General features: G+C 54.2%; 1 protein-coding gene across 1 annotated transcript; it reads right to left on the bottom strand.

Annotated features, from left to right (window-relative positions):
- Positions 1 to 6915: 6915 nt before the first annotated feature.
- On the bottom strand, positions 6916 to 22735 carry LRRC38 (leucine rich repeat containing 38). Its single transcript, XM_024554071.4, has 2 exons — positions 21733 to 22735; positions 6916 to 8315 (listed from the first exon to the last, which is right to left on the bottom strand). Exons 1-2 carry the CDS (start codon positions 22376 to 22378, stop codon positions 8062 to 8064), a joined length of 900 nt encoding a protein of 299 aa, XP_024409839.2. The 5' UTR covers positions 22379 to 22735; the 3' UTR covers positions 6916 to 8061.
- Between the last annotated feature and the right edge of the window lie 728 nt (positions 22736 to 23463).

Here is a 23463-nt window from a genome sequence, read left to right on the forward strand (position 1 = left end):
AAATCCTTCCTTGGTTGCATTCTTCTCACTTTATGTGTGGCTTTCAAGTCCTGGGAAAGGGTAGAAAATTTTCCACTCACCCATCCATCCAGTCATCCATCCACCCATCCATTTACCCACCCGCTCATCCATCTATCCACCCACCTACCCATCCATTCATTCACCCACTCACCTACTCACTAATCATTCCACCAACCACCATCCATTCACTCACATACCCGCCCGCCCACCCATCTCATTCATCTACTTCACAATATTTATCGGGCTCCTGCCAAGCCTGTGGCAGATCTAGGCTGTGGGTACGCAGGAGAAACAAACCAAGCATGGCCCTCACTCTCATAGTTGCCATCCACAGAGAGGAAACAGTACACAAGCAAGGCAACAGGACCCAGGAAGCCCACACAGCCACGAAGGAATTCAATGGGGTGACGACACATTAGAGGGTGACAGATGAAGGTCTCTTTAACTGGGACAGGCAGGGCAGACCTCTTTGAGAAGGTGACCTTTGAGCTGAGACCTGAATGACAAGAAGAAGCAAAGATGGAGGAGAAGAGCATTCCAGGCGGAGGGGACAGCCAGGTCAGGGGCCCTGTATGGGGAGCTGAAGGGGTGCCGAGGGGCTGGAAGGCATGAGCAGTGGGGACGGGGACCGGAGCAGAACCACACATGGCAGCATCGCACAGCCTAAGGGACAGCCAGGTGAGCGGCACACCCAGCTCCGTTACCCTCCTAACACTCAGGAAGGGAATGCTGTGGGATTCTGCTAGAGTGTTTTGTTACTCTGCTATTTTAGTACTCCAGTGATACTACTCACGAATACTCTGTTAGGGCCATTTCAGTGGTGGTGGGTCAACTGCAATTCACTGGCATGGACCTCAGCCAGGACCCTGCCTTGCCTCCTTGGACTTCCTTCCCTAAGGAAGGAAGACCACATGGTGTGGCCCTCTTTCCGATGGGCAAGTGTGTGTTCCTTGGTTCCTGTGACAATTGAAGGTGGTGATGAGTGTGTGGGAGTTAAGGGCTCCTGTCTGCCAGGCCTGGTCAAGGGTTGGTATTTAGTGACGATGGCCTGCAGGCCCTGATTTCATGGAGCTTATGGTCTAGAGGGTGTCTCTGGGGACAGGATTCCATGGGGATACAGGGGATGGAGGAGATGTCCGTGGTGCCCGCTCAGAGCCCCATGGTGGGGATGTCCCACCCCTGCGTTTGCCACCTTCCCAGGTAGCTTGGAAGGGTGTGGGGAACTCACTGCTCCCTGCCCCCGGCCCCCCCGCCATTCAAGTAGGAAGGATCAGAGCTGCTGAGTGCCTTCGAAGTCCACTTCCCTTCCTGTCCCACCTGAGCCAGATCTGGTGTGGAAGCTGGTGGTTGCCATGGCAGCAGGAAGTAGCAAACCTGCCCTGGGGAACCTAGTTGCTCACACTGATAAACCTGAGCTGCGGGAAATCTGACAAAAGGGAGGTTTTGGTGTTCAGGGAACTGGGGAAATCAGCTGGCTCCCAGGAGGTATGGTGCTAAGCCTGGACTGGGAACTAGTCTGACAGCACGGGATGGGTATTGTCCCTGCTTCCATCAGAAACACAGTGTCTCTGTGGGGTGAGTGAGGGCTGACAGGAAGGTCACCTGTGAGGTCCCCTCCAGGAATGGCAGTTTGGAATTCAAAACCTGGGCAGAGCAGGGATGGTTGGGGCGGGGGGTGGGGAGCCCAAGCACGTCAGAGGGGTAGGTGGAGGCCACACTGTCCTGGGGAAGGGTGGACCCTCAGCAGACAATGGACTCTCAGTAGATGCCAGTTCAAACCGGGTTTTAAGCCCAAGAGAGACTCCATCCGCAGAAATACATGGGACTTTGACCAATACTGCTTTGAACTGTATGGGCTCACTTATATGCGGATGTGGGTTTTTTTCAATAAATGCACAGTCAGCCCTCCATAGCCCCACGTTTTGTATCTGTGGATTCAACCAACCTCAAAACTGGCCCAAAACACAATAGTTAGTTATAAACAGATTTTTGACTGCGTGGGAGTCGGCGTCCCTAACCCCCACGTTGTTCAGGGGTCGACTGTACTTAGTGTCTGTGGGTTGGGGGGTGTGGGTGTGCTTTCATGGATTTGCAGTCTGGCAGGTGGGATCCAGCAGGACAACATCACTTGAGTGCTTGTTCATGAGGCTCCACTGTCTTCCTGGCGAGTGGCCCCCTGGGACGTGCGGTTCTGTGTGTAAGAGCGGCCTTGACCTTTGTGTAGACCTCCGAACACCGAAACGCAGCTGGGTCCCTGAGGCCGGCAGCGGTGGGTCTGGGGGCTGATCACCAAGTGGTAAAGTTGAGAACTGAGCTCCCGGTGACATGCTGGAGGTCTTCAGACCACTGGCTCCTGACTCCTGTTTTCCGATGTGGGGATTCCAGCTCAGGTTCTACGCTTCTCCGGAGACCTTCTGCACACCTAGGAACTAATGCTCTGCCGCTGGGCTTCTGAAGGAGGAGGGACAGGACCACGTGTGTGGGGTGGTCCCTTCCCTCCTTCATTGCCAAGAAGTCAATGCAATTCTGTTCACAAAGGAGGGCTCGCAGTTCCGAGAGGGTCCAGGGCATGGCCAAGGACACTTAGCTAGGAGGACAGAGTGGACACTTGATTGCAGGGCTGACCGCCCCTCTGCACCCCGGGCTCCTTTTGAGAGTAGTTAACATGAGGTTGCTTCACTCTGATTATTCATAATTGAGGCTTGAATGGGAATGGTGGTTCTGTACTGAGTGTGGTAAACCCTGAAAGAACGGTTCTTGGAAAACCAGCTCCCAGCTCGGGTTCCAATGGGACTTGACTGAGCAAATGAGTTCACAGCTAAGGGTCCTGAATATGGGTGTGAGGTTGTACCATAAAAGCATGTTGTATTTTTTCCCAAGGCCAAAATATAATAACCTCACACCCTGAAAAGGCATGTTTTCAAAAAATGGATTACATTTTAAAATAGAAGACACCAGTGTTCACACACAAAATTTATGTGGAAAAACAGTTTAAAGTTTGGATGTGTGTTTATTGGCCTGGAGACTTAAAAAACAAAGCTACCTTGTTGGCTGCAGGCAAATGGAAACCACAGGGGTCTGCTTTGGGGAGGTTTTACTGTACTGGGTACAACTAGACCACTTTGAAAATAATAAATTACTTTCACTCTGGAGGGCACTAGAAGCCACTAAAAATGAGTTCATGGCCAAGGTCCAGGGCTGATGGCTGGCTCGGTCGGTGGGGGGGGGGATGTTAGAAACTTAGAGCCTTGATATGCTCCAGGGTCCAGTTAAACTTAATAGAGTTGAAAACGCCACCAGCCCCAGCCACTGGCTGCACCTAGAACTCATGCCTGAAACGTTGGCCACGTGAGCCTATAGGGACCCCGGGTGGGTGAGGAGGATGAAGAGGAGGAAGAAGAGGGGGAGGAGGAGGAGAACAGGGAAGCACGGATGCTCGATGCAAAACCCTTCTCCATCACTGGTGGAAGCGACCGGTGTGAGCGCGTTTTTCAGCCTTTCTGTAAAAGGGCCCATTCTGACCAGTCCTGCAGGGCAGAAGTGGTGCCTGGTCCCAGGGCCACCGCCAGGGTGTGTGGCTGTCCTTTGGTCCCTGCTGCGGTACCCAGGCCCATCTGGAGAGCCAGGGCAGAGTACAAATACCCTCCACACACCCATATCTAAACGTTCACAAGTCACAAATGAAGATAAACTGTTAAAGAAAATGTTCTACTCAGCTACCTTGACAAAAATACCTTGTTAACGAATGGCAAGACCAGGGTTAAGTGATGATTCTTGAATTCCTGGGAATCTGGCATGTAGGCTGAGCCATCTAACACCTGCCCTTTTCCTTCTCCATCCTGGCTCCATCCTGCACCCCAAGGGGGCTCGTGCTCCCCTGTGTGGACGCCCCAGGCTGCACATCCAAACCCTGCTCACACCCCCCAGCAATATCTACTGCCTGGCCACTCAGTCCCGTCTGGAGGAGGGATGCTGGGAAGACAGGCTCAGTCCCAAGTTTGGGGACAATTGTGCAGGAAATTTTGAAATCCTGAGTGTCCCGAGAATGTTCTAGAAGAGGGCACTGATTCTGGGTGGGTGTGTGCCCTTGGCCTCCCAGATTCTTCACCCCGGGGGTGGGGGGAAGAGCAGAGCTGGAGGAGGGCCGGAGCGGGGTCCCCTTGCCCAGGTCCAAGGGCTGCACTGGTGCCACCCACTGTCCCCACAGTAAGACGAATTCATTTGTGAAGCTGCCGCAATCTTTGGTCATCAGATGTTATGGAGAGTGAGACTGTGAGACAAGGTACTTCGGTGGTTTTGATTTTCTCGATGGGGTCTGAGACGATGGATCTGAGGCTCAAAATAAACTCATTCTGGGTGCGCATAGCCAGCGCAAGCTGCTTTCCCTGGAGCCCAGCACACAGCCCCAAGAAAGGGGCTACTCCACAGTGTCCCTGCTGGCCAGAGAAGGGAATGCAGCCGGCGGCCAAGGCGTCTCCCTCGACACTGTAATACATCCACCATCTCTGAGCCTCGGAGTCCTCATCTCTGAGATCAGGACGATGGCAGCTCTCGCGGGAGTTGTGAGGATGCTTAAACGGAGTTCGTGTCTGTGGCGTTTCTAGTATGGTGCCCGGAAGTCACATGTTTGCGCTTTCAGCCCATGTCATCTTGTCGCGCCACTACTGTGTGCCAGGCACTTCTCTAAACACCGGCGACACGAACCACCCCAGTTCCTGCCCTAGGGCTGCTCATGTTCTGGTCCAGAGAGACAGACAATAGACGAAGAAATGGGGTAACTGCACATCGTGGTACACACCGTGTGGAACATAATACTGGTTGCTGCCGCAAGAGTGATTCTGAGGGGGTGACATCTGAGACCCAAATGACACTTGTGCAGATCCGAGGGGCATGTCTGCTGCATCGGAGGCCCTCCACTGCTGTAGAGCACGGTCATTGTCATTGTTAATATTAGTGACTGGAGACCCCACGGCAAGCCAGGGAGCCCTGAACCATTGCTCGTTGTCTGTGCCCTGTCACGTCTCGAGGGGCACGTCCCAGTTGAGCTGTGGCTCCTGGTCAGCGTACCCCGTGGACATCCTGTCTTGTCCCCAGTGTTTGACGGAAACTTGACCTCCAGGCAGCGACTGTTTCCGCTGGCTATACTGTAAAGCTCTTCCTCTTCCTCAGCATCGTGTTCATTCCAAAGCTGGGGTGCAGCAGGCCGAAATGATGGTTGGTTGGTGCGGAGAAAGCCCCAGGTTGCCCCTCCCCTGTCACTCATTCATTCAGGAGTGACCAGAAGGAGCCCCTTGATGCAGATAGGAATAAAAGTCTCATTAAGAGGGAATGCATTCACCAGAACCTATTAGAACAGGGTCTCCTGCTATTCCACAGCTTGGGACACCCTCTCTCTAGGATCCTGGAGGAAACACAGTGTGACTTTGCTGGGGGCCCAGCTGGGTCCTGATAGGCTGCTCCTGGGGCTAGGGGGCGGAGACTGTGATGACAGGCAGCAAGCCAGACCCACACAAGTCTCCCCTGCTCCGCCGAGCCTGTGGCCAGACTGGGGTGGTGCTGACACTAGATTGTTTTGTCTCTCAGATTCGCAGCCTGGGAATGTTTGGTCCTCCCTGTCATCTTTTATCTTCCCTCCGGGGGCGCCACATCAGTGGAGTTCCCTTCTCTCCTGATATTCTGGAGCCTTCACTCATAACAAGATGTAAATAATGGCTGAAACCTTTAGACTGAAATTCGAGTATCACCTGGGAGCTCAGGATGACCAACTGCAGTTTACCTACATGTTTTCCTCAATGGAAGCATTACCTGCACTCAAGGTGGAGCCTATGGAGGTGGTCATTCAGCCGCTGAAGTTGCCGTGGCATCTGGGAAGAGGCCGCCTGCTTCTCCATCTGTCCAGTGGGAGAGGAAAGCTGCTCCGAACCAGCGGTCTCCTCCCCTGGAGCCAACCATGCTGGAGGGTTGAAGGGGTTACCAAGAGTCTCCTCCAGCATCAGGGGTGGGAAGAAGAGCAGAGAGAGTGGAAGAAGGGCGGGAGGCAGGCAAGGAGGTGAGAGAAGGAGGAGGCAGGGTTCAGCTCCAAAGCGCCCAATCAAAGCCCTTCCCCAGTGGGATGGCTCATGTTACACGTCAACTAGATTGGGCAGCATGGTGGCCAGGTCTGTGTTGTTTCCCTTGTGTCTGTGAGGATCTTTCTGGAGGAGATTAGCATTAGCATCTGTGGACTGCGTAAGGCAGACAGTCCTCTGAGCTCTGCCTGCCTGCCTGCCTCACCGGGGTCTTCTCCCGCCCTCCAACTGAACTGCACCTGGTGGTCAGGCCTCTGGACCTGCCTGGCGCCAGACCCCTGCTTTTCTTGGCTCTCGGGTTGGCCAGCTTCAGATCACAGCACCGCTCAGCTTCCAAAAGCATGTAAGCAAATTCCTTACGACCTCTCTGGATGGACGGATAGATGGATTATACATATCCTCTGTTGGTTTTGTTTCTCTAGTGAGCCCTGATATATCCAACTACCCACTTTATTTATTTACTTATTTATTTATAGAGAGGAAGCAGGGGAGAGAGAGGAAGAGACAGAGTTTTTTTTCCCACTTATTTATGCATTCATTGGTTGATTCTTGCATGTGCCCTGACCGGGGATCAAACTTGCAAGCTTAGTGTATCAGGATGACTTTCTAACCAACTGAGCTCCTCCAGCCAGGGCCCAACTACCCACTCTTGAATGCCTTCTACCAGTCGCTCTGCCACAAGACCTCATTTATCCCCTTCAAGGCGCTCATCACTACTGGTAATAGGATGTCCACACAAGCAGGGTCCTGTCTTTCTCATTCAATGCCCGGTGCCTAGAAAACCCTCAGTAATTCTTTGTGGAAGCAAAGATGGAAAGGAGCGATGGAGGCAGACACATAAGGAGTGTATTTTGAGGAACAACGGAGAAGCAATGCCCAGAAGTATCCCTGGAGCTTCCCGTGAGCCCCTCACCTGAGCACTGGACCCAGCAAGGCCCAGCGCTGCTGCCCTGAGGGTCTGCCCCGAGTCAGCATGCATTAACCCGCTGGGCCCAGCAAGGACATTCTTTCATCATCGTCCGTGAGCCACGTGCTGCCTTCCAACCCTGGAAAACACTGCCTGTCACAGCCTAGGCTCCAAAAAATTGTCACACGCACCCAAGGGCCAGGGATGGAGGTTTTTCAGAGGCCAAGCCCCGGTTCATTTGTTTTGTCAGATTTTACCATTTTGTCGCTCTGACGCAACCTGCTTTCCGGAAGCATAGCCACCAGCAAGGTTTTAGTGCAAGTTCTGGAGTGGGGCCAGCACAGGGAATGGCCAGGTGTTATTTGGCTGAGGAGGGGCTCAGGGGGCCGAGTGTGGGGACGAGGAAGGGAAACACTTTCAGAGGGAAGAGTAACTCTGAGCAGAGGCCCTGATGGCCGAACAAAATGACTGTCCTTCCTCTTTGGGTTGCTGCCTCTAGGGGTAAGGATCAGGGTGTGACTTCTGGAGACAAAAGTTTTCCTGACCTGCTCACCAAAATGTAACAAGAAATGTCCTCTGGCCAGTTCTTAGCTTTCTCCTTAGTGCCACTTTAGCCAAACGTGGGAGAGGGACCTGAAACCCAATCCCCACTGTCTGAGCTGCTGCCTCTTGGGAGGAAGGAGGGGCAGCGTGGTCTCCCGGGCCAGGCCAGAGAAACGTAAGTCCCAAAATCATCTTTGGGGGCGAGAGCTGCTAGTCTCACATCCTCTAGATTGGTTTTCAGCCAGCAGCTGGGAAGCCCGACTCGGCCATGTCCCACGCACACAGCTCACGCAGAGAGGCAGCCTCTCCTCCAGAAATCCTTCCTGAGCTCCTGGCTCCACAGGTTCTAGGCTCTGAGGTCAGAGGTCCCGCCCAGGATGCCCACCGGGTGTGAGGCACCGAGCAGGCACCACTCTGTGCTCTGGGCACTGGTGGTGGTCGTTTTCCTTTTGCCATTTCCCTCTCTTCTCAGAGGGGAGCCACCAGCATGGGTTCCGGACAGCGAGGAGTGGGAGGGGTGGCTCAGTCGTCCTCGTCCTCGTCTTCCTCCTCGGCGTCTTTGTTGGGGGTGCACCTCTGGAAACACTGCACCACGGTGGCCAGGAAGAAGCTGGAGATGATGGCGGCGATGGACACAGCCACGCCGGAGAAGATGATGATGAACAGGTCTGTGAGCGAGAGGCTGAACTTGCACTCGCTGAAGCTGGCCTCTGACAGCTCGCGGAGGGACACCCTCCTGTTCTCCAGGGGCAGGGAGCACTGGATCTCATCGAGGCCTGGAAGGAGGCAGGCAGAACGAGAGAGAGGTTTAGGCTGCAGCCCAGGCTTGCCTACAACTGGGCAAGGGGGCGCCTGCAAAGTGCAGAGCAGGAGCAGACCCCGAAACCAAAACGGGGGAGAAGGTGATTGGAATGGAATTTAAGCTTTTTTAAAAGCCTCAGTACAACCACCATGGGAGACAGCAGAATGTGTTGGGTTTCCTTGGCCTCCTCTAAGGCGTGGTACTCAGGGTACTGATGGAAGGGCGGCATAATCTCTAACCCAGCCTCCATGCTGGAGGGCTGGTGGAGGGCGGGGCAGATGCTGCAGGATGGGGGCTGTGTTCGTGTTTGTTACCAAGCACAGTCTACACATCCCAACGGATACACAATATGAACTACATACAAAGTCGAGTTGCTGCCATGATTTTACATACTTCAGATATTTAAAAAAAACACATGATAGTAAAATGCATAAAGAACTCACATCTGCTGCTTCTTGTCTGGAAGAAGGGAAAAGCAGAATAGTAGTGACTCACACTCATATTGCACTTATAACAGCAAACATTATTCTAAGTGCTACAAACATTAACTCTTAATTTGCACAACTGCCTTCTGAAGTAGGTACTATCATTATGTCTGCTATGGATGAGAAAACTGAAGCTCGGAGAGTTTATATAGTTTGTCTTAGCAACACAGCTTCTCAGAGACGTGAGGACACCATTTCGACATTAAGCGCGACTGCCTGCGATCTCTGCTTACCTTTGACTTCCTTTCAATTCCCAGGAAAACCTTCAACTGCTCTTTTTCATTGCTTCCTGGTTTCAAAAAGCTAACCCTCAACCCATCTACAGCATTATCTGTGCACGGCGCTAATTAGCTCATTTCTGTCCTGCAAAGAGCAGCCCTGCTAATTGCACAGCAAACCTGCAACCACCCTTTGGGTCTTTATTTGCATATCTTTCCTTCTCCAGAGAAGAGGAAGGAAGAGTGGCTGAACTTTGTCCTTTCTTCTGCCCTGGCCCATCTTTTTTATATGTCAATAGCCAACCCATGATGTTCTCCTCCCCATGGGAACCATTGCCTAGCAACCGGACTCTTGGTCCATCCTTTCCTGGAATGGTCCCTCCTCTCCCAGAGTCAGTGCCTACTTTCTATACCCAAGGGATTAGCTGGACCGCAGCTCTGCAAGTTTGTCCAGCTTTGACTTGATTATGGTTTACAGCTGTTTCTTTTCCTTGAAGAAGCCAAACTCTTGTTTACTTCTTTTGAGCATTCTAAATGAATTTGAACAGCCCTGGCTGCTGTGGCTCAGTGGATTGAGTCCTGGCCTGTGAATCAAAGGGTCGCCAGTTGGATTCCCAGTCTAGGGCACATGCCTGGGTTGTGGGCCAGGTCCGCAGTGTGGGACACGTGAGAGGCAACCACAAATTGAAGTTTTTCTCCCTCTCCTCTTTCTCCCTCCCCATCTCTAAAAATAAATAAATAAAATCTTAAAAAAATAAATGCATTTGAACAGAACAGGAGAGCTTTAAGACAGCATTATATTGGGATTTCCTTTTGGACATTTCTTTCTTCAATGGAAAAGTAGAAAAATTGCCCTAGCCGGTATGGCTTAGTCGGTTGAGTGCCAGCCTGGGAACTGAAAGGTCACTGGTTCGATTCCCAGTCAGGGCACATATGCCTAAGTTGTGGGCTGGGTCCCCAGGTGGTGCGTGCAAGAGGCAACCGATCAATGTATCTCTCACACAATGATGTTTCTCTCCTCTTTCCCCTTCCAACTCCTTCTAAAAATAAATAAATAAAATCTTTAAAAAAAAAGAAAAAAAGTAGAAAAATCAATTGGTCTGCCTTGTCTTAATATCCACTCATCTGCAGCCAAGGATGCTATGAAAATAAACAATATGGACACCAATGAGTGGTATGAAGCACAGGCATCTCTAAAACCAAGGTAATATTTGCTGTCTCCAAAGCCGTAAGAGGTCATTACTACCTAGAGAAACATTGTTAAAAGTCCTTCTTCAATGAGGAAAACAAGCACAACAAAACAACCCCAGCTACAGAGCCAGCCCCGGCTCCTCAAGTCATTTCTGATTTCCGCAGTGTTCTTTGTGCCCTCAGATTAGGTTTGGCGTTTTTACAAAGTGCCGCCTTTAGGAAATGTCACCTCACATTTCTCTGTGGCTTGAAAAGACAGGCTTGTTTGAACAATGCCACTCCCCCCCCCCCCCTGGAGTGGGAGACTCTGGAACTCGCTAGTGTGATAAGATACACTGACTTGATGGGTTTTCAGGGCAGGCTGGGAATAAGGAGAGTCGGACAGAGAGTCAGCTGGGGCTGAGAGGGAGCAGGACACCATGGCCAGGGTGTTCTAAAGGCACCTTCAAGGCCCACTGCAGAGCTCAGGAGTTGGGGTGACCTGACTTTGGGGTTCTCTCTTCTCTCCTGCAGAGTCTGACTTTAGACCAGGGTATCTCAGCCTCAGCACAACTGACCGTCACGGGGGGATAGCCCTTTGATGGGGCTGTCCCGTGCACGGAATCGCGTTTATCGTGATCCCTGCCCTCTGCCCACAGGAGGCTGGGAGCAGGTCCCCTCCCACTGTGACAATCAAAAATGTCTGCAGACAGTGCCCCGTGTCCCCAGAAGGGGGCTGGGGAAAGAGACAGAATCCCCCACTGCTCCAGACTGAGATGCTAAGTGGTCACCTTTGAAGGCAGGGTACTCTTAGCTATTACCCGGCTATTTAGTTATTAAACAGCTTTCTTTGCTTCATGCATTCAACAGAATGGGTGAGACTTCGTGCCAGATACAAAAAAAAAAAAAAAGGAACGTAGGAAGGGAGGCAGAGAGGGAGGGAAAAAAGGAAGAGAGAGACTTAAGTCTAATAGGAGGGCATCAGGATGCAGACACAAATAATAATATTGTAAGAGGTCCACAGACAGCCCAGAGGGGTGGGGCCCATGCAGGGGAGGAGGGCGCCCTCTGCGACCTTCCTACCTGATCGGGACTGTTCTCCCTCCTTCTCTGACCTCTGTCTCCTCAGCGGCTGAGCTAAGGTTAGCGAACAAAAGCAGATACTTGTGTGGCATCTTGAGTGTGCCGGCCGCTGCTCTTAGGGCTTTCATGCGTCAGCATATTTCAGCAATTTTCACCAGTGTGCTGCAAGGATCTTTAAAACACGCAACACCTGACGATTTAGTCAGGGGCGCTGACCTCTCTTCCCGTAGAGGGTCAAATAAAAAAAATGATAACAGCCAACACAACGAGAGCCATCCAGTAGGAATGAATGAAAATGATACCTATTTTTCTTTTGTCAGATCGTCAAAATATATATTTTTTTGATGTGTCACAGAATTTTAGAAATTAATTTATATGTGCCATGAGATGAAAAAGGTTGAGAATTGCTGGCCTATTTAGTCCTCATGCCCATTCAATGAGGAGCCTAGTGCGATTATCCCCATTTTAGAGATGATCAGACTGAGCTGTCAAATGAGTTCTCCAGGAAATGGCAGAGCCAAGTCTGACGCCAGCCACCATGCCACCCCACCAGTCTCTGGGGTGGGAAGGCAGGGAGACCCTGCCTGGGGCCTCAGAACAGTTCCCTCTCTGCAGAGTATGTGTCAGAAGGATGTCCTCGAACTCTCCAGCACCGGAAAAGCTCCAGCTGCGGCACAGCCTCTGGACACCTCACCAGGAGCTGGAAGTGCAGACGTGGAAGGGCAGCCTCGCAAGCGGAGCTGGGGATTCGTTGCCAGGAACTGAGATTTGGATGAAGGGACTAAAGACGGCGCCAGGAGCCATGCTCAGGCTGCAAATGTTTCTCTCTGTCATTGCAAAGGTGGTGGTCTTTTATTTTAAGAATCTAAAAACAACACTGAATCAGGGATGAGGCGAGGTTGTCACATGGAGGTAACTGTCAGGCTGTTGTAAGGAGACAGGACACAAGCCACGGGCCTGCTCACTCGTTCACGTCACCTGACTGGCCCCTGGCAAGCTTTGAGTTTGCAACCCCCTGGGGCCTGTCTCCTGTCCGCCAGGGGGGCAGCTGGGGACTAAAAGGCAGGGATGGGAGTTGAGGAAAAGAGCGTCTGCCCATGACTGCATTCTCTCCGGAGCCTAGCTAGAGCCTAGAGCTGCGGTCCCCAGGCTTTTGGATTTTACATAGTGGTTAAAACAATAAAGAACAAGCCCTGTCCGGTGGGGCTCAGTGGGTTGGGCATTGTCCCGCAAAGCCTTTCATTCCCAGTTGGACGCGTGCGCGAGGCAGCCGGGTCGATGTGTCTCTCCCTCTCTTTCTCCCTCCCTTCCCTTCTCTCGAAATAAATAGATAAATAAAATAAAAACTAAGAAACACAGGAGACTGACACAGGGCTGCAGTTTACAGCCCCGCCCAGGTGGGACGTTAAACACCCACCATTGTCTTATACGAGAGAACATTTGTACACCATTAAAGCTAAGAAGGGCAGGGTCACATGCGACAGGGATCGACACATTCGATTTTAAGAAAAACACACCACACTGCCCTCCTGTTCTCATTTTGCGAAGGACGAAAGGGCTGCTGGCCCCGGGCCGCGTCTGGGCAGCGCCGTCCTCTTCCGCAGTGGACAAAGGGCCTGGGCCTTGCTTTCTCATTCCTCAAGACGACAGCTCCACAAACTACAGCGCCGGGGCCAAGTCCCCCGCCTTGCCCCTCCCACCGGTTTGTGTCAATAAAGTCTTATTGGAACACACCGGGCCCCTTGGTTTATGCACCATCCAGGGCTGCTTTTGTGCTGCAAGCAGGTTTGAGCAATTGCAAGACATTGCAGGACTCCCAAGGCCTAGAAGCGTACGATGATGACCCTGGCTTGCAGGCGGGGAAATGGAACAGTTCTATCTTGTGCTTCCTGTGGTGCAGCTAAGAAACGGTGGGGCGGGGTTTGGGGCCAGGCAGTCTGACACCACAGCCTGTGCTCTTAGCCGCTCCCCACCCCTGTTGCCTTAAAGCTGCTCGCACGGTGGTGGCAGGGGGTCCTAAGACCCAGTGGGTCCTATTACCCCAAAGCTGTACAAGGAACCTGTAAACCTGGTTCGGAGCCCCTGCTCCCTCCAAGGGTGGCCCAGGCCCAGAGTACTCGGCGGAAAGAATATAACAGGTCATCCTAACGGGTTTGGGTGTTGTGTTATTTTCTTGGGGCCACCGTGACAAATGACCACAGACTGGGTGGCTTACAGCCCACCTGTTCTCTCTCAGTTCTGAGAACCAGGAGTCTGGAGCCAAAGCTTCAGCAAGGCCGGCTCCCTCGGCGTGTTCTGGGGGCGCCACTTCCTTGTCTGCTGCAGGCTCCCCGTGGCTCTGGCTCTCTGGTTCTGCAGCATCACTCTAATCTCTGCCTCTGTCCTCCAAACCTCCCTCTGTCTCTGTCTGTCACTGCTCCCGCTTAAGGGCACCTGTCACTGGATTTAAGGCTCACCCGAAATCCAGGACAACCTCATCTCGCAATCCTTAATTATATCTGCAAACACTCTTCTTCCAAATACGGTCACAGTCACAGGTTCCGGGGGTTAGGAGGTGCGCATGTCTTCCTGGCAGATGCGGTTCAACCCTCGATAGGTGTCCGGTGTGTATCAGTCACTTGTTCACCTTTGGCACGTCCCCCTTCATCTCTCCTTGTTTGGAGGCTTCTCCCAGGTTTATTTTGAGTCATCACCTCTCACCCCTTGGGTACGTCTTGCTGTACCTTTCTTAAAATGCACAGCCCTTCCCTGGCTAGGGGCTCAGTACATGGCTCACACTGGGTCAGAGTCCCCCTGGGTACACTGCATCTTGATTGGATGGACTAAAAAGAGGACTGGGGCCCACTCAGGCCCGCAGGCTTGCTGTGGGGAAGCTGTTGATTGCTTCCTGCTTTCTAGACCCCAGAGCTGCCTCGTTCTTTTCTGAGCTTGCATCCCTAGCCTTCTCTTCAATGTTCCAGTTACCTGACATCCCTGGAATAAGTCCCTTCTTTGCTGATGTTAGCCAGAGATGGCTGCTGTTGTTTATTCTCACAGGCCCAACCCACGGAGTGCAGGCAAACAGAGTTCAAGGATAGGCTGGACACCTGTCTCGTCAGCCTCTATGGACAGCCACAAATCATCCCACTCTGCCAGCTGTCCTCCAAAGCCACATGCTGGGCAGCTCCAGGGTCCTGAGAGAGTGGGAATGATTTAGTGCGGTTCGCCCCCTCCCCTAGGGAGGAGACTCAGGGGACAGACATGACGGTGGGAGGCCAAGTTCCTTCCTTTTGTCCTGTTACAGGTCTTCCTTCAACTCACCTTTCCCTTCACCAAAGCAAAGTGGGCTCCAGCTCATTCTGGCCCAGCCAGACAGGCCCATTGCTCCTTGCCTTCAGAGTCACCTCTTCCTTCTTTGCCAGGGCACACGCAGAAGAGATAGGCCAACTGCCTGGTGCAGTGTGGCTCGGTGGCCTGCCTGCTGCCACCCCTCCAGGCTCTGTCCCCTTGACTGATGACTTCTCCCCAGCAGCTGACACCTGAGCTGGAGAGAGGGAAGAGCTGCCGTTCTCCCGAAATAGATGGTGACACAGCGGAAGGCAGATTGGGATTAATCTCTCGTCACTGGATAATGCACCGGCCTGTGGCCAAGGATTTCTCAGGGCCTTTCCCCCGATCCGGCCTCCGGGGAGCTGCCCAGCCTGGCTCAACGACCGGTTCTCCTAAGCACTTTTTGTCATTAAAAAAATGTCTTTGTTTTCCTAACTCCACCTAGTATATATTCAAAGCCTGTGTACACATTGAATCAACAGAAATAAAAAGGATGCTCAAAGGACTCATGAATACATGTCTAACACGCACACCAAGTACACGGGCTTGCTCCAAGCAGAAACACGCTCTGCCCCTCTGCGGCTAACCAGACCTGGAACACCTTTCCGTCCAACCGATATAATTATCAAACATCCGTTGGGATGGCTACAGGGTATTTTACTGCAAAGACGAGCCGTGGCTTGCCCAGTCCCGGGGTGTGTGCAGCCTTTTCTCACAAGAAGCAAAGCTGCTAGGAGTGCGCGTTCTTAATGATTTCCCAAGACATTCCCACAAGGTGAAGACTGTGGGAGGGAGTCCCCGAACTCACACCAACAATGCCTTTTTGTCCCTTTCCATCTTTGCCAGTCTGGTGAGCTGTAAAACGGCATGTTGTCGGTTGATTTATTTATTCATTTATGTATTTAATCCTCATCCGAGGACATGCTGATTGATTTTAGAGGGGTAGGGGATTTTAGAGAGAGAGGAGAGAATCATTGATGTGAGGGAGAAACATCAATTGGTTGCCTCTCCCATGCACCCCAAGCAAGGACCAAACCCGAAACCTAGGCGTGTGCCCTGACCAGGAATCGAGCCCGAGACCTTTCCGTTTACAGGATGACGCTCCTACCAAGTGAGCCACACCAGCCAGGGCCATAGTGTTGATTTAATTTGCATTTCTCTGATGACCAGCAGAGCTGAATGTGGTACAGTGTGTGCTCATTGGCCATTTGGGTTATTCTTCTGTGAACTGTCTGCCCAAGACCTAAGAGCTTCCAAGTCTTCCCAAGGTGTGAGAAGGCCCTAGTGACAAGGCATGTTGGTGACAGAGTGGCTGATCTTCACCCAAGTCACTGCTGGAACTACAACTCCAGGACGGGGGGTGCTCTTCCCACACTCTGATGGAAGGACCAACACAAAGCTTCTCCAGGGACCACCGGGCCTCAGTCCCGCTGCCCTCAGCCAGAGTTCACCATTGCCCTCACGCCCGTCCTGTAGTCCCTGGAGGGAGAACCGGGTTCTCAGTTGACTACGAGCACCTGGAGAAGTTGTGGGTGCCACGCACGGCCCCTGCTGCAGAGGAAGACCGCCAAGGGGGCATCCGAGTCGTGCAGGGCCTCATCTGCTTCTGGGCGGGGCGGGTGGTGCTGGGAACACCAGCTCTAGTTTCTGACAGTGCTGACCTTTGTTCCCCACCCTCACTTTCATTAAATACCGGCTGCTGTGGCACGGGCGAACCCAGCCGCCCTCCCTGTCCCAGCCAGCAGGCACTTCTCCTGATTAAGTGATCAGCTGATCTCTACTGGAGGAGCCTGTACCAGCAGCAGTGGGTCAAGGGCTCCCACACGGTCCCGGTCTCAGAGCGTGTCTGTAGAAGGCCGCACAGACTGGCGAGTCCCACCCCAGGGCTGTGACTTGTGTCTGCTGTCCCCCACTCCAGCCCAGCTCCCACCCCCAAGGCTCAGGACGCCGACATCAGTCGCACGCACAAGCATGGAAAACGAACTGACCTGTCCTCCCCGGTAGGGAACAAGCAGAGATGATCACTGAGGGCTTACATTTTATCCTCTGGGTGACAGGCATGTGTTTTCCACTAACCCCACCAATGTCACCGTCCCGGCCAGCATCTTGGCCGTCACTGCCATGGCTATTCCAGCGCCTCCCCAGTGTCCGCCATCTCTCTCCATCGTGATGCCCACCTCCCCCATATCCATCACCTCCTCCACCACCATCTCCGTCACGATGCTGACCTCCGCCATTTCTACCACCACCACTGCCACCCCTCAATCATCCATAGCAGACATTGGCTCTGAATTGGGCCCGGGGCCGAGTGCCAGGGATACCGACTTGTGTCTAATTAGTATTGACAATCTAGTTAGAGAGCATCTTCTGGCACAGCCAGTGTGAGGAAATCGGAGACTGGCCCTGTGAGTCCGGTGCCTCCCACAGATCTCGGTGATCGACGCTTTGTGCCGCCTCTGGGTGCTCAGAGACACCGCCGTGGCTCCCTCCCTGGACCTGCCCATCTGAGCACTGGAGTCCCAGGTTAACCTCTAACCGTGCGCTCACTGGTCAGCTGGAAGAAGGGACGTGAACGCCCTGGGAGTGAGAAGGGGCGTGTTCGTGGGTCCCCTCCGACGACATGGTTGGTCATAACGACACATCATCCTACAGGGAAGCAGTTATTTGTCGAGACCACTATTTATCAGGAACTGCGATAAGTGTGGCACCACCACCGTCTCATTTAATCCTCCTCCTCAACAGCCCTTTAGACGGCGGTCCTCCACCAGGGGCGATTTCAGCAGTCAGTGAGCATGTGGGGATGTCTGGAGATTTGGGGGTTGTCGCTACTTGGGGGTCGGGGTGCTGCTAAACATTCTGCAGGGCACCGAATGGCCTCCAAGGCAAAGAATTAGCCAGTCCACAACGCCCGTAGTGCCGGGGCTGGGAGGCCCTGCTGGAAGGCAATTTTTAGTTTTCTACTCTCATTACATTTTTTAAAATTTTAGTGAAATAAAACACCATAAATAACATAGCATAAACTTTACCATCTTTGTCCTTTTTAAGTACACAGTTCAGTGGCATTAAGAACATTCACACTGTGGCCCTGGCTGGTGTGGCTCCTTGGATTGAGCGCTGGCTGGCGAATCGAAAGGTTGCCAGTTCGATTCCCAGTCAGGACATGTGCCTGGGTTGCAGGCCAGGTCCCCAGTTGGGGGCGTGTGAGAGGCAACAGATCCTCTCTCATGCATTGATGTTTCTCTCTCTCTCTCTTGTTCCCTCCCTCCCCCTCTCTCTAAAAGTGAATAAATAAAATCTTTAAAAAAGAAAAGAACATTCACCTTGTTGTGTGACCATAACCGTCCGCCTCCAAGCCAGTCTCCACTTATAAAACTGAAACTCTGTCCTCCTTAAGCCCTAACTGCCCCCGTCTGCCCTCCCCGGCCCCGGCAGCCCCCATTCTGTTTCCTGTCGCTACGAACTGGGCTGCTTCAAGGCGCCTCGGACAAGCAGAATCGTACAGTATATCGTCCTCTTGTAAATGGCTTATTTTGTTCAGCACCATTGCCTTGAGGTCCATCCAGGCTGCAGCCTGTGTCAGCATTTCCTTCCAGCCATTTTTCTACGGGACTCACTTCTGTCTCCTAACCGCCTCGGCTCTGGCCTCTGCCTCCCACATGATGTAGAGGCCGTCCAGTTCCCGTCAGCCCGAAGGTGGCACAGGCTTCCAAGGTTCTGGGACAGCAGGGACTGGATGGCCCCTTGGCTGAAAGGGCTTAATCCTTCGGGAATCTTGGTCACCTGGCAAATGGTGACCTTTGGCTAACAGTGGTACTGGCCTCCCCAGAACAAATCCCAAGCTGGGTGCTCGGGGCTGTCCTGGATGGGCAGGGAGGTAGGCTCACTCTTCCCTGTTAGCCAGCAGTAAGGTCACGCTTCGAGTGAATGGAGAGAGTGACACTATGAGTGTGACGTTTCCGGAAAGAGCCAGGGTCGCGGATGGAACAGCAGGACTTGGGAGAAGGCTCTCCGGGAGCAAACAGGGCAGAGCGGGGTGGCCTTGGGTCGGGTGTGCAGTGGCCTCTCCGCTGGGACGCCAGGCCGAGGCGCCTGTAAATGCCGACACCTGGTCCTGCACACCAGTCATCAGGAGAAAGGTGACACACCTGGGGGCTCAACTCCAATTAAGTGGCAAATTAAAAATGCCGTGGCCTGGGGCACGCGGGGCAAGTATGGACCTGTCAAAGGCAGGAGACCTCAGTCAGCCCCTGCCAGGAACAAGAATCACCGGTGCATAAACGCAACATGTTCACTCAGCCGGCGGCCAAACGTGTGACAACAGTTACAGCAAGAGGGAGACATCATCGCTCGGCTGGCCAAACGCTTACCAGGAGTCCTGCACAAAACCGGGACAGGTGTGGGGACAGAGGCGCTCTCTGTGTGCCAGCCCGTCTGGGGTGTGATGGGGCAAAATGTATTCAGAGCTTTAAAATACACAGAGACTTCCACCCTGAGTTCCCGCCTCAAAAAACCCACCCCACGGAAATTGGCGGCGGTTTCCATAAGCTTCACATGTGCGACCATGTTCAGTTCAGCGTTGTTTGTGGACAAAAAATGAGGCAACACCCCACGTTTCCATCAACAGGACACAGGTGCAATCGATCGGTGGCTAAAATGACCTGAAACAGGGCCATTAAAAGTTAAGTTTTCCAAGAACTGCAAAGACAGGGAACTCTCACAGCTCAACAAGAGACACCAAATCAGTAGTAAGATGTATAATATAGCATCAGTTTGTTTAAAAATATATACGTGCATAAGAATGAAACATAATTAAATATGAAAAATCTTCAATAGTGGTGCGATTCTGGGTAGTTTTCTTTTTAGTTTTCATTTCTTTGCGATACTTTCCTACAGTTCACAAGCCTATGAGCAGCCTGTTATTCTATACCCGAGAAAATAAAACTGCTTTCGTTTTTAAAGCGCGAAAGATTTGTGCGTTTGGGAGAGAAACCGGAGTACTGCTTTCGCTTTTAAATGAAAAGAAACAGGGTCACCTTGGAGTCACCGGGGAGAAAGGACCCACGTGACCTCCAGACAGGCGTCAGCGTTTGTCCCTTTGTCTGAACTACTGTTTATTTTGTCAGTGTGACAGTAAGTCCCCACTCCTCAGACCAAACCAGGCTCTCAAGTGTCTGCCATCAGAGCAGGGAGGTGTTGTTTCGAGGAGCCGGGGCAGGGACCCCCAGGGAGCCATGAGTGGGGCCTGCCAGGCAGGTGGGGTTAGCAATGTAACTGGTGAGCACCCTGTAAGGCTCCCAGCCCGTAGGAGAAATGGCATTTTACATTCACACCGCTCTTTCCTCTCACCCACTGTACCTGGTTTTAATCCTGAAAGTCACCAGGTCAGACGACTATACGGCGTTCCGTGTCCCCGTTTCACAAGGAGGAAGACGAGGCTCCGAAGGAGTTCAGCGACCCACCCGGAGTCACCCAGTTTTAAGCCAGGACTCAAGCCTGTGTCTTCAGACTACAAATCAAGGGCCCCGTAGAGACCTCAGAGGTCAACAAAGCACTCTGAGATGAGAAAAGGAGGCCGGCAGCAGAGGCGGCCTGTTCAAGGTCACAGTAGAACTGAGGCTGACGCCCACAGGCCCTGACCCTGTAGCACCCAGCTCTCCATGCATGACACCGAGAGCCAATTATTTCAACTCAGAGGACACTGGGGGGTCGCGATGCCACTGCCACCGGGAAGCGGGGGCAGGAACCATCAAACCAAGGCGCACCCCCATTCCACAGTGAGGTCTTCCCCTCCAGGCCGGCTCCTGGTGGGGAAGGTCTGGGGAGCCAGGCCGGTGAGTGAAAGCACAGTTGGAAGCTGGGGGACTCTGCACCTTGCAGGTCCGGCCTTTGGAGGACTTGTTCATGTGAGAGAGCAGCCTGCCTGGGCTTAAAGTGCTGGCGGGCGGAGGGGCCTGCATCTGCTGAGGAGTGTTGGGCCCTGCCTGGGGCGTGTGCTTAGTCAAGTATGGAATGAATGAGTGAGCACAGGAATCCAGGGCAGAGAAGAGCAGCATCCTGAATTCTCAGGATGTACGAAAGCTAACTCTGCACCTGTCACCTTTTGTAACGTGTGCCACACAGCTCTGGGTCCTCTTCTGCCAAAGCCTTGGGGACAAGGCGGAGGTGAATTCAGGCTCTGGAGGGGGCTGCTGGGTCCCAGGCTCACATGCTCACCAGTGGAAGGCTGGGATCCCCTGAGGGTAAGGATGCTCCGCCTGCTCCCAGTCTGGGGCTCATCCCTGTGGAAGCTGAGGTCCCCTCCTTCTCAGCTCTGCCTTTGCTTCCTTCCCACTGGCCTTCATGGGGCCCCTTAACTGCCATGTCCCTGTGTTCCTATCTGCAGGTGGATTTGCATGTCCCTGTCACCACTGGAAAAGTACCCAGGGAAACTAAGGACGCACCAGCCCACGATTTTGGTCAGCAATTTCACTTCTGGGCTGAAAAGCCACAGACCTACAAGTCTTCACTGCCATCACTGGCTCTCAGCAAGCTGCCCTTATTCCTCCCCAGAAATATCCTCACCCCTTTTAGGCAGAAGAGCCAGCTGGGAGCTGAGAAACTGGCACCTGCTCAGCAGCCTCTGGAGGCCGTTGGAGAGTTCTTAGAACTGCCCAGCTCTGCCTGCATGTTCAGGGCCGAGAGAATGGTGTTGAGCTGTTTCCTGCACCGGAGGGTGAATTCCACTTACAAGGGGTTGTTCAATAACCCACACCCACCAGCACTGGGACACAGAGGCCCATGAGATGATTTCAGTCACGCGTGATGGAAAAATGGCCGATCCTTAACTTTGGAAAGTGAGTTGTTGGAGAAACTGGGGGGAGGGTACAGCATCAGGACCCAGAAACTCTGGAGAATCCAGGTGTGTCCTCCCCGCCCCCTTTCCCCCCAGCAGAGTCCCAGGAAAAGTTAGGGAGGGCTGGGATCGTGCACTGGGTACACAGGGGAGCAACTGTCCTCCAGGGCGGGTGCTCATGAGCACCCAGACCTCTTCCAGGATCCACCCGAGTCCCACCGGGGCTCCTGGGCTGCGGTGGCCTCTCGCTGCTCCTCCTGCGCACGCTCCCCGCGCCCAGCCGCACTGGCTCACCTTTGGGCAGCTTGGACGCGTTCTCCTGGATCCAGGTGAAGAGGTGGGCAAAGTCGCAGTCGCAGAGCCAGGGGTTCCCGTCCAGGCGCAGGGTGCGCAGCGCCGGCAGCGCGGCCAGGGCGGCCACGCTGAGGCCGCGCAGGTCGTTGTCGTTGAGCTCCAGCACTTGCAGCGACTCCAGGGTCTCGAAGGCGGCCTCGTGCACTCCCGCCAGGCGATTGTTGGCCAGGCTCAGTCTGACCAGCCTCCCCGCTGAGCGGAAGGCGCCGGCGCCCAGCTGGGTCAGGTTGTTGTAGCTGAGGTCAAGGAAGGCGAGCTTGGCCGAGCCGCTGAAAGTGCCCTCCTCCAGCGAGCGCAACGAGTTGTTCCTGAAGTCCAGGTAGACCAAGTCGCCGTAGAAGATGAAGAAGTCCTCGGGGATGCTCTGGATGCGGTTGCCGGCCACCAGCAGCTTGCGTACGTCCAGAGGGAAGGGGTCGGGCACGCTGGGCAGCCCGCGGTCTCGGCAGTCCACGGTGTGCGGGTCGGTGCAAGCGCAGCCCGCGGGGCACGCGTGCCCGGGCCGGAGCAGCAGCAGGAGGCTGCAGAGCCCGAGCGCGGCGGCGGCGGCGCCCGCGGGGGCGCGGGGGGCGGTGCAGGGGCGCATCGCCGGGGATCCGCGCCTGGAGCGGCGACGCGGGCGCGGCTCTCGGGACGAGCCCGGGAGCGGGGCTGCGCGCGGGGCCCGGCGGCCCTACGCTGGGAGACTGAGGGCGGTCGAGGCGGGGAGGGCGTGCGCCCGGGTGTGCGGGGGCGACGGAGCGCGGCGCGGGCGGACTGGGGGAGCCCGGGGCGGAGGGGCCAGAGCGGGGAGAGCCGGAGAGGGAGGGGCGAGGGACTCGCGATGGATTGACCAGGACAGGAAATTAACCCGCTGTTGAATCCCGGGGGAGTGACGCGAGCGGCCAGAGCGGCCCCAACCGGACAGCTTACTTCTGGGACCGGATAAAAGACCTGCCCCATGCACTGGGCCAGGAGCTCTCGACGACTAAGTTCGGCTACCGAGCGCCCCCCCATCCCCCGCCAATCCTGGTGGTTTCCAGAGCGCTGCGCCCGGTACCCCCCCCCCCCCCCCCGCGGCTGCCAGGTGCAAAAGCACGCTCCCCGCGCGCCACCCGTTGCCAAAGGGAGCGTAGCCTGGGTCACTGGCTCCGCGCCCGGGGCAATCCCCATAAACTCCCGGGGGGCGCGTCCGGGGCTGCCCAGGGGGTTGGTCAGGGTGCCGGCGGGCTTTGGGTAACTCCGGGGTGTCTGGCCTTCCTCCCTCTCTCCGCCGGCCCCACCGGCATCTCAGTGAGGCAGGCGAGGTCAGCGAGGCCAGCAGCTACCAGGGCCCCCGCTGTGGCCCGAAGGAAGGCCAGGGCCAGTCAGCACTTTCCGTGTTGGCCCGGAAAGCTTGTCAGGAACTGGCAGCTGCAGGCAAGAATCTGCTGCTGGTGTACTGAGGCCCAACCGACGGGCGCTGTGGCCTGGAGTCCTGAGGCCTGGGTTCCAAGTTGGGTGGCCTCAGTACCAGCGCCTCCCCTTCTCTAGACCTCCTGCGCCCCATCTGTAAAATGGGAAAAAGCAGTATGTACCGTCACCAGCTGTGGGAGAGGACCACTGAGTCAAGAAACCAAATAATAAACAGATCTCTTCCTTCTTACCTTTCACTCCCTCCCCCACCAAACTCCCAGCTTTGGTCCCCAAGGG

The sequence above is a fragment of the Desmodus rotundus genome, chromosome 3 (genome assembly GCF_022682495.2).
Source record: "Desmodus rotundus isolate HL8 chromosome 3, HLdesRot8A.1, whole genome shotgun sequence".
NCBI lineage: Eukaryota > Metazoa > Chordata > Mammalia > Chiroptera > Phyllostomidae > Desmodus > Desmodus rotundus.

Bases quoted from the DNA above. Each gene is read 5' to 3' on its own strand.
- LRRC38 (XM_024554071.4), bottom strand. From the start codon at position 22,378: ATGCGCCCCTGCACCGCCCCCCGCGCCCCCGCGGGCGCCGCCGCCGCC. The intron at 8,316-21,732 runs GTGAGCCAGTGC...GCCTCCTTCCAG, and splicing joins CGCGTCCAAGCTGCCCAAAG to GCCTCGATGAGATCCAGTGC.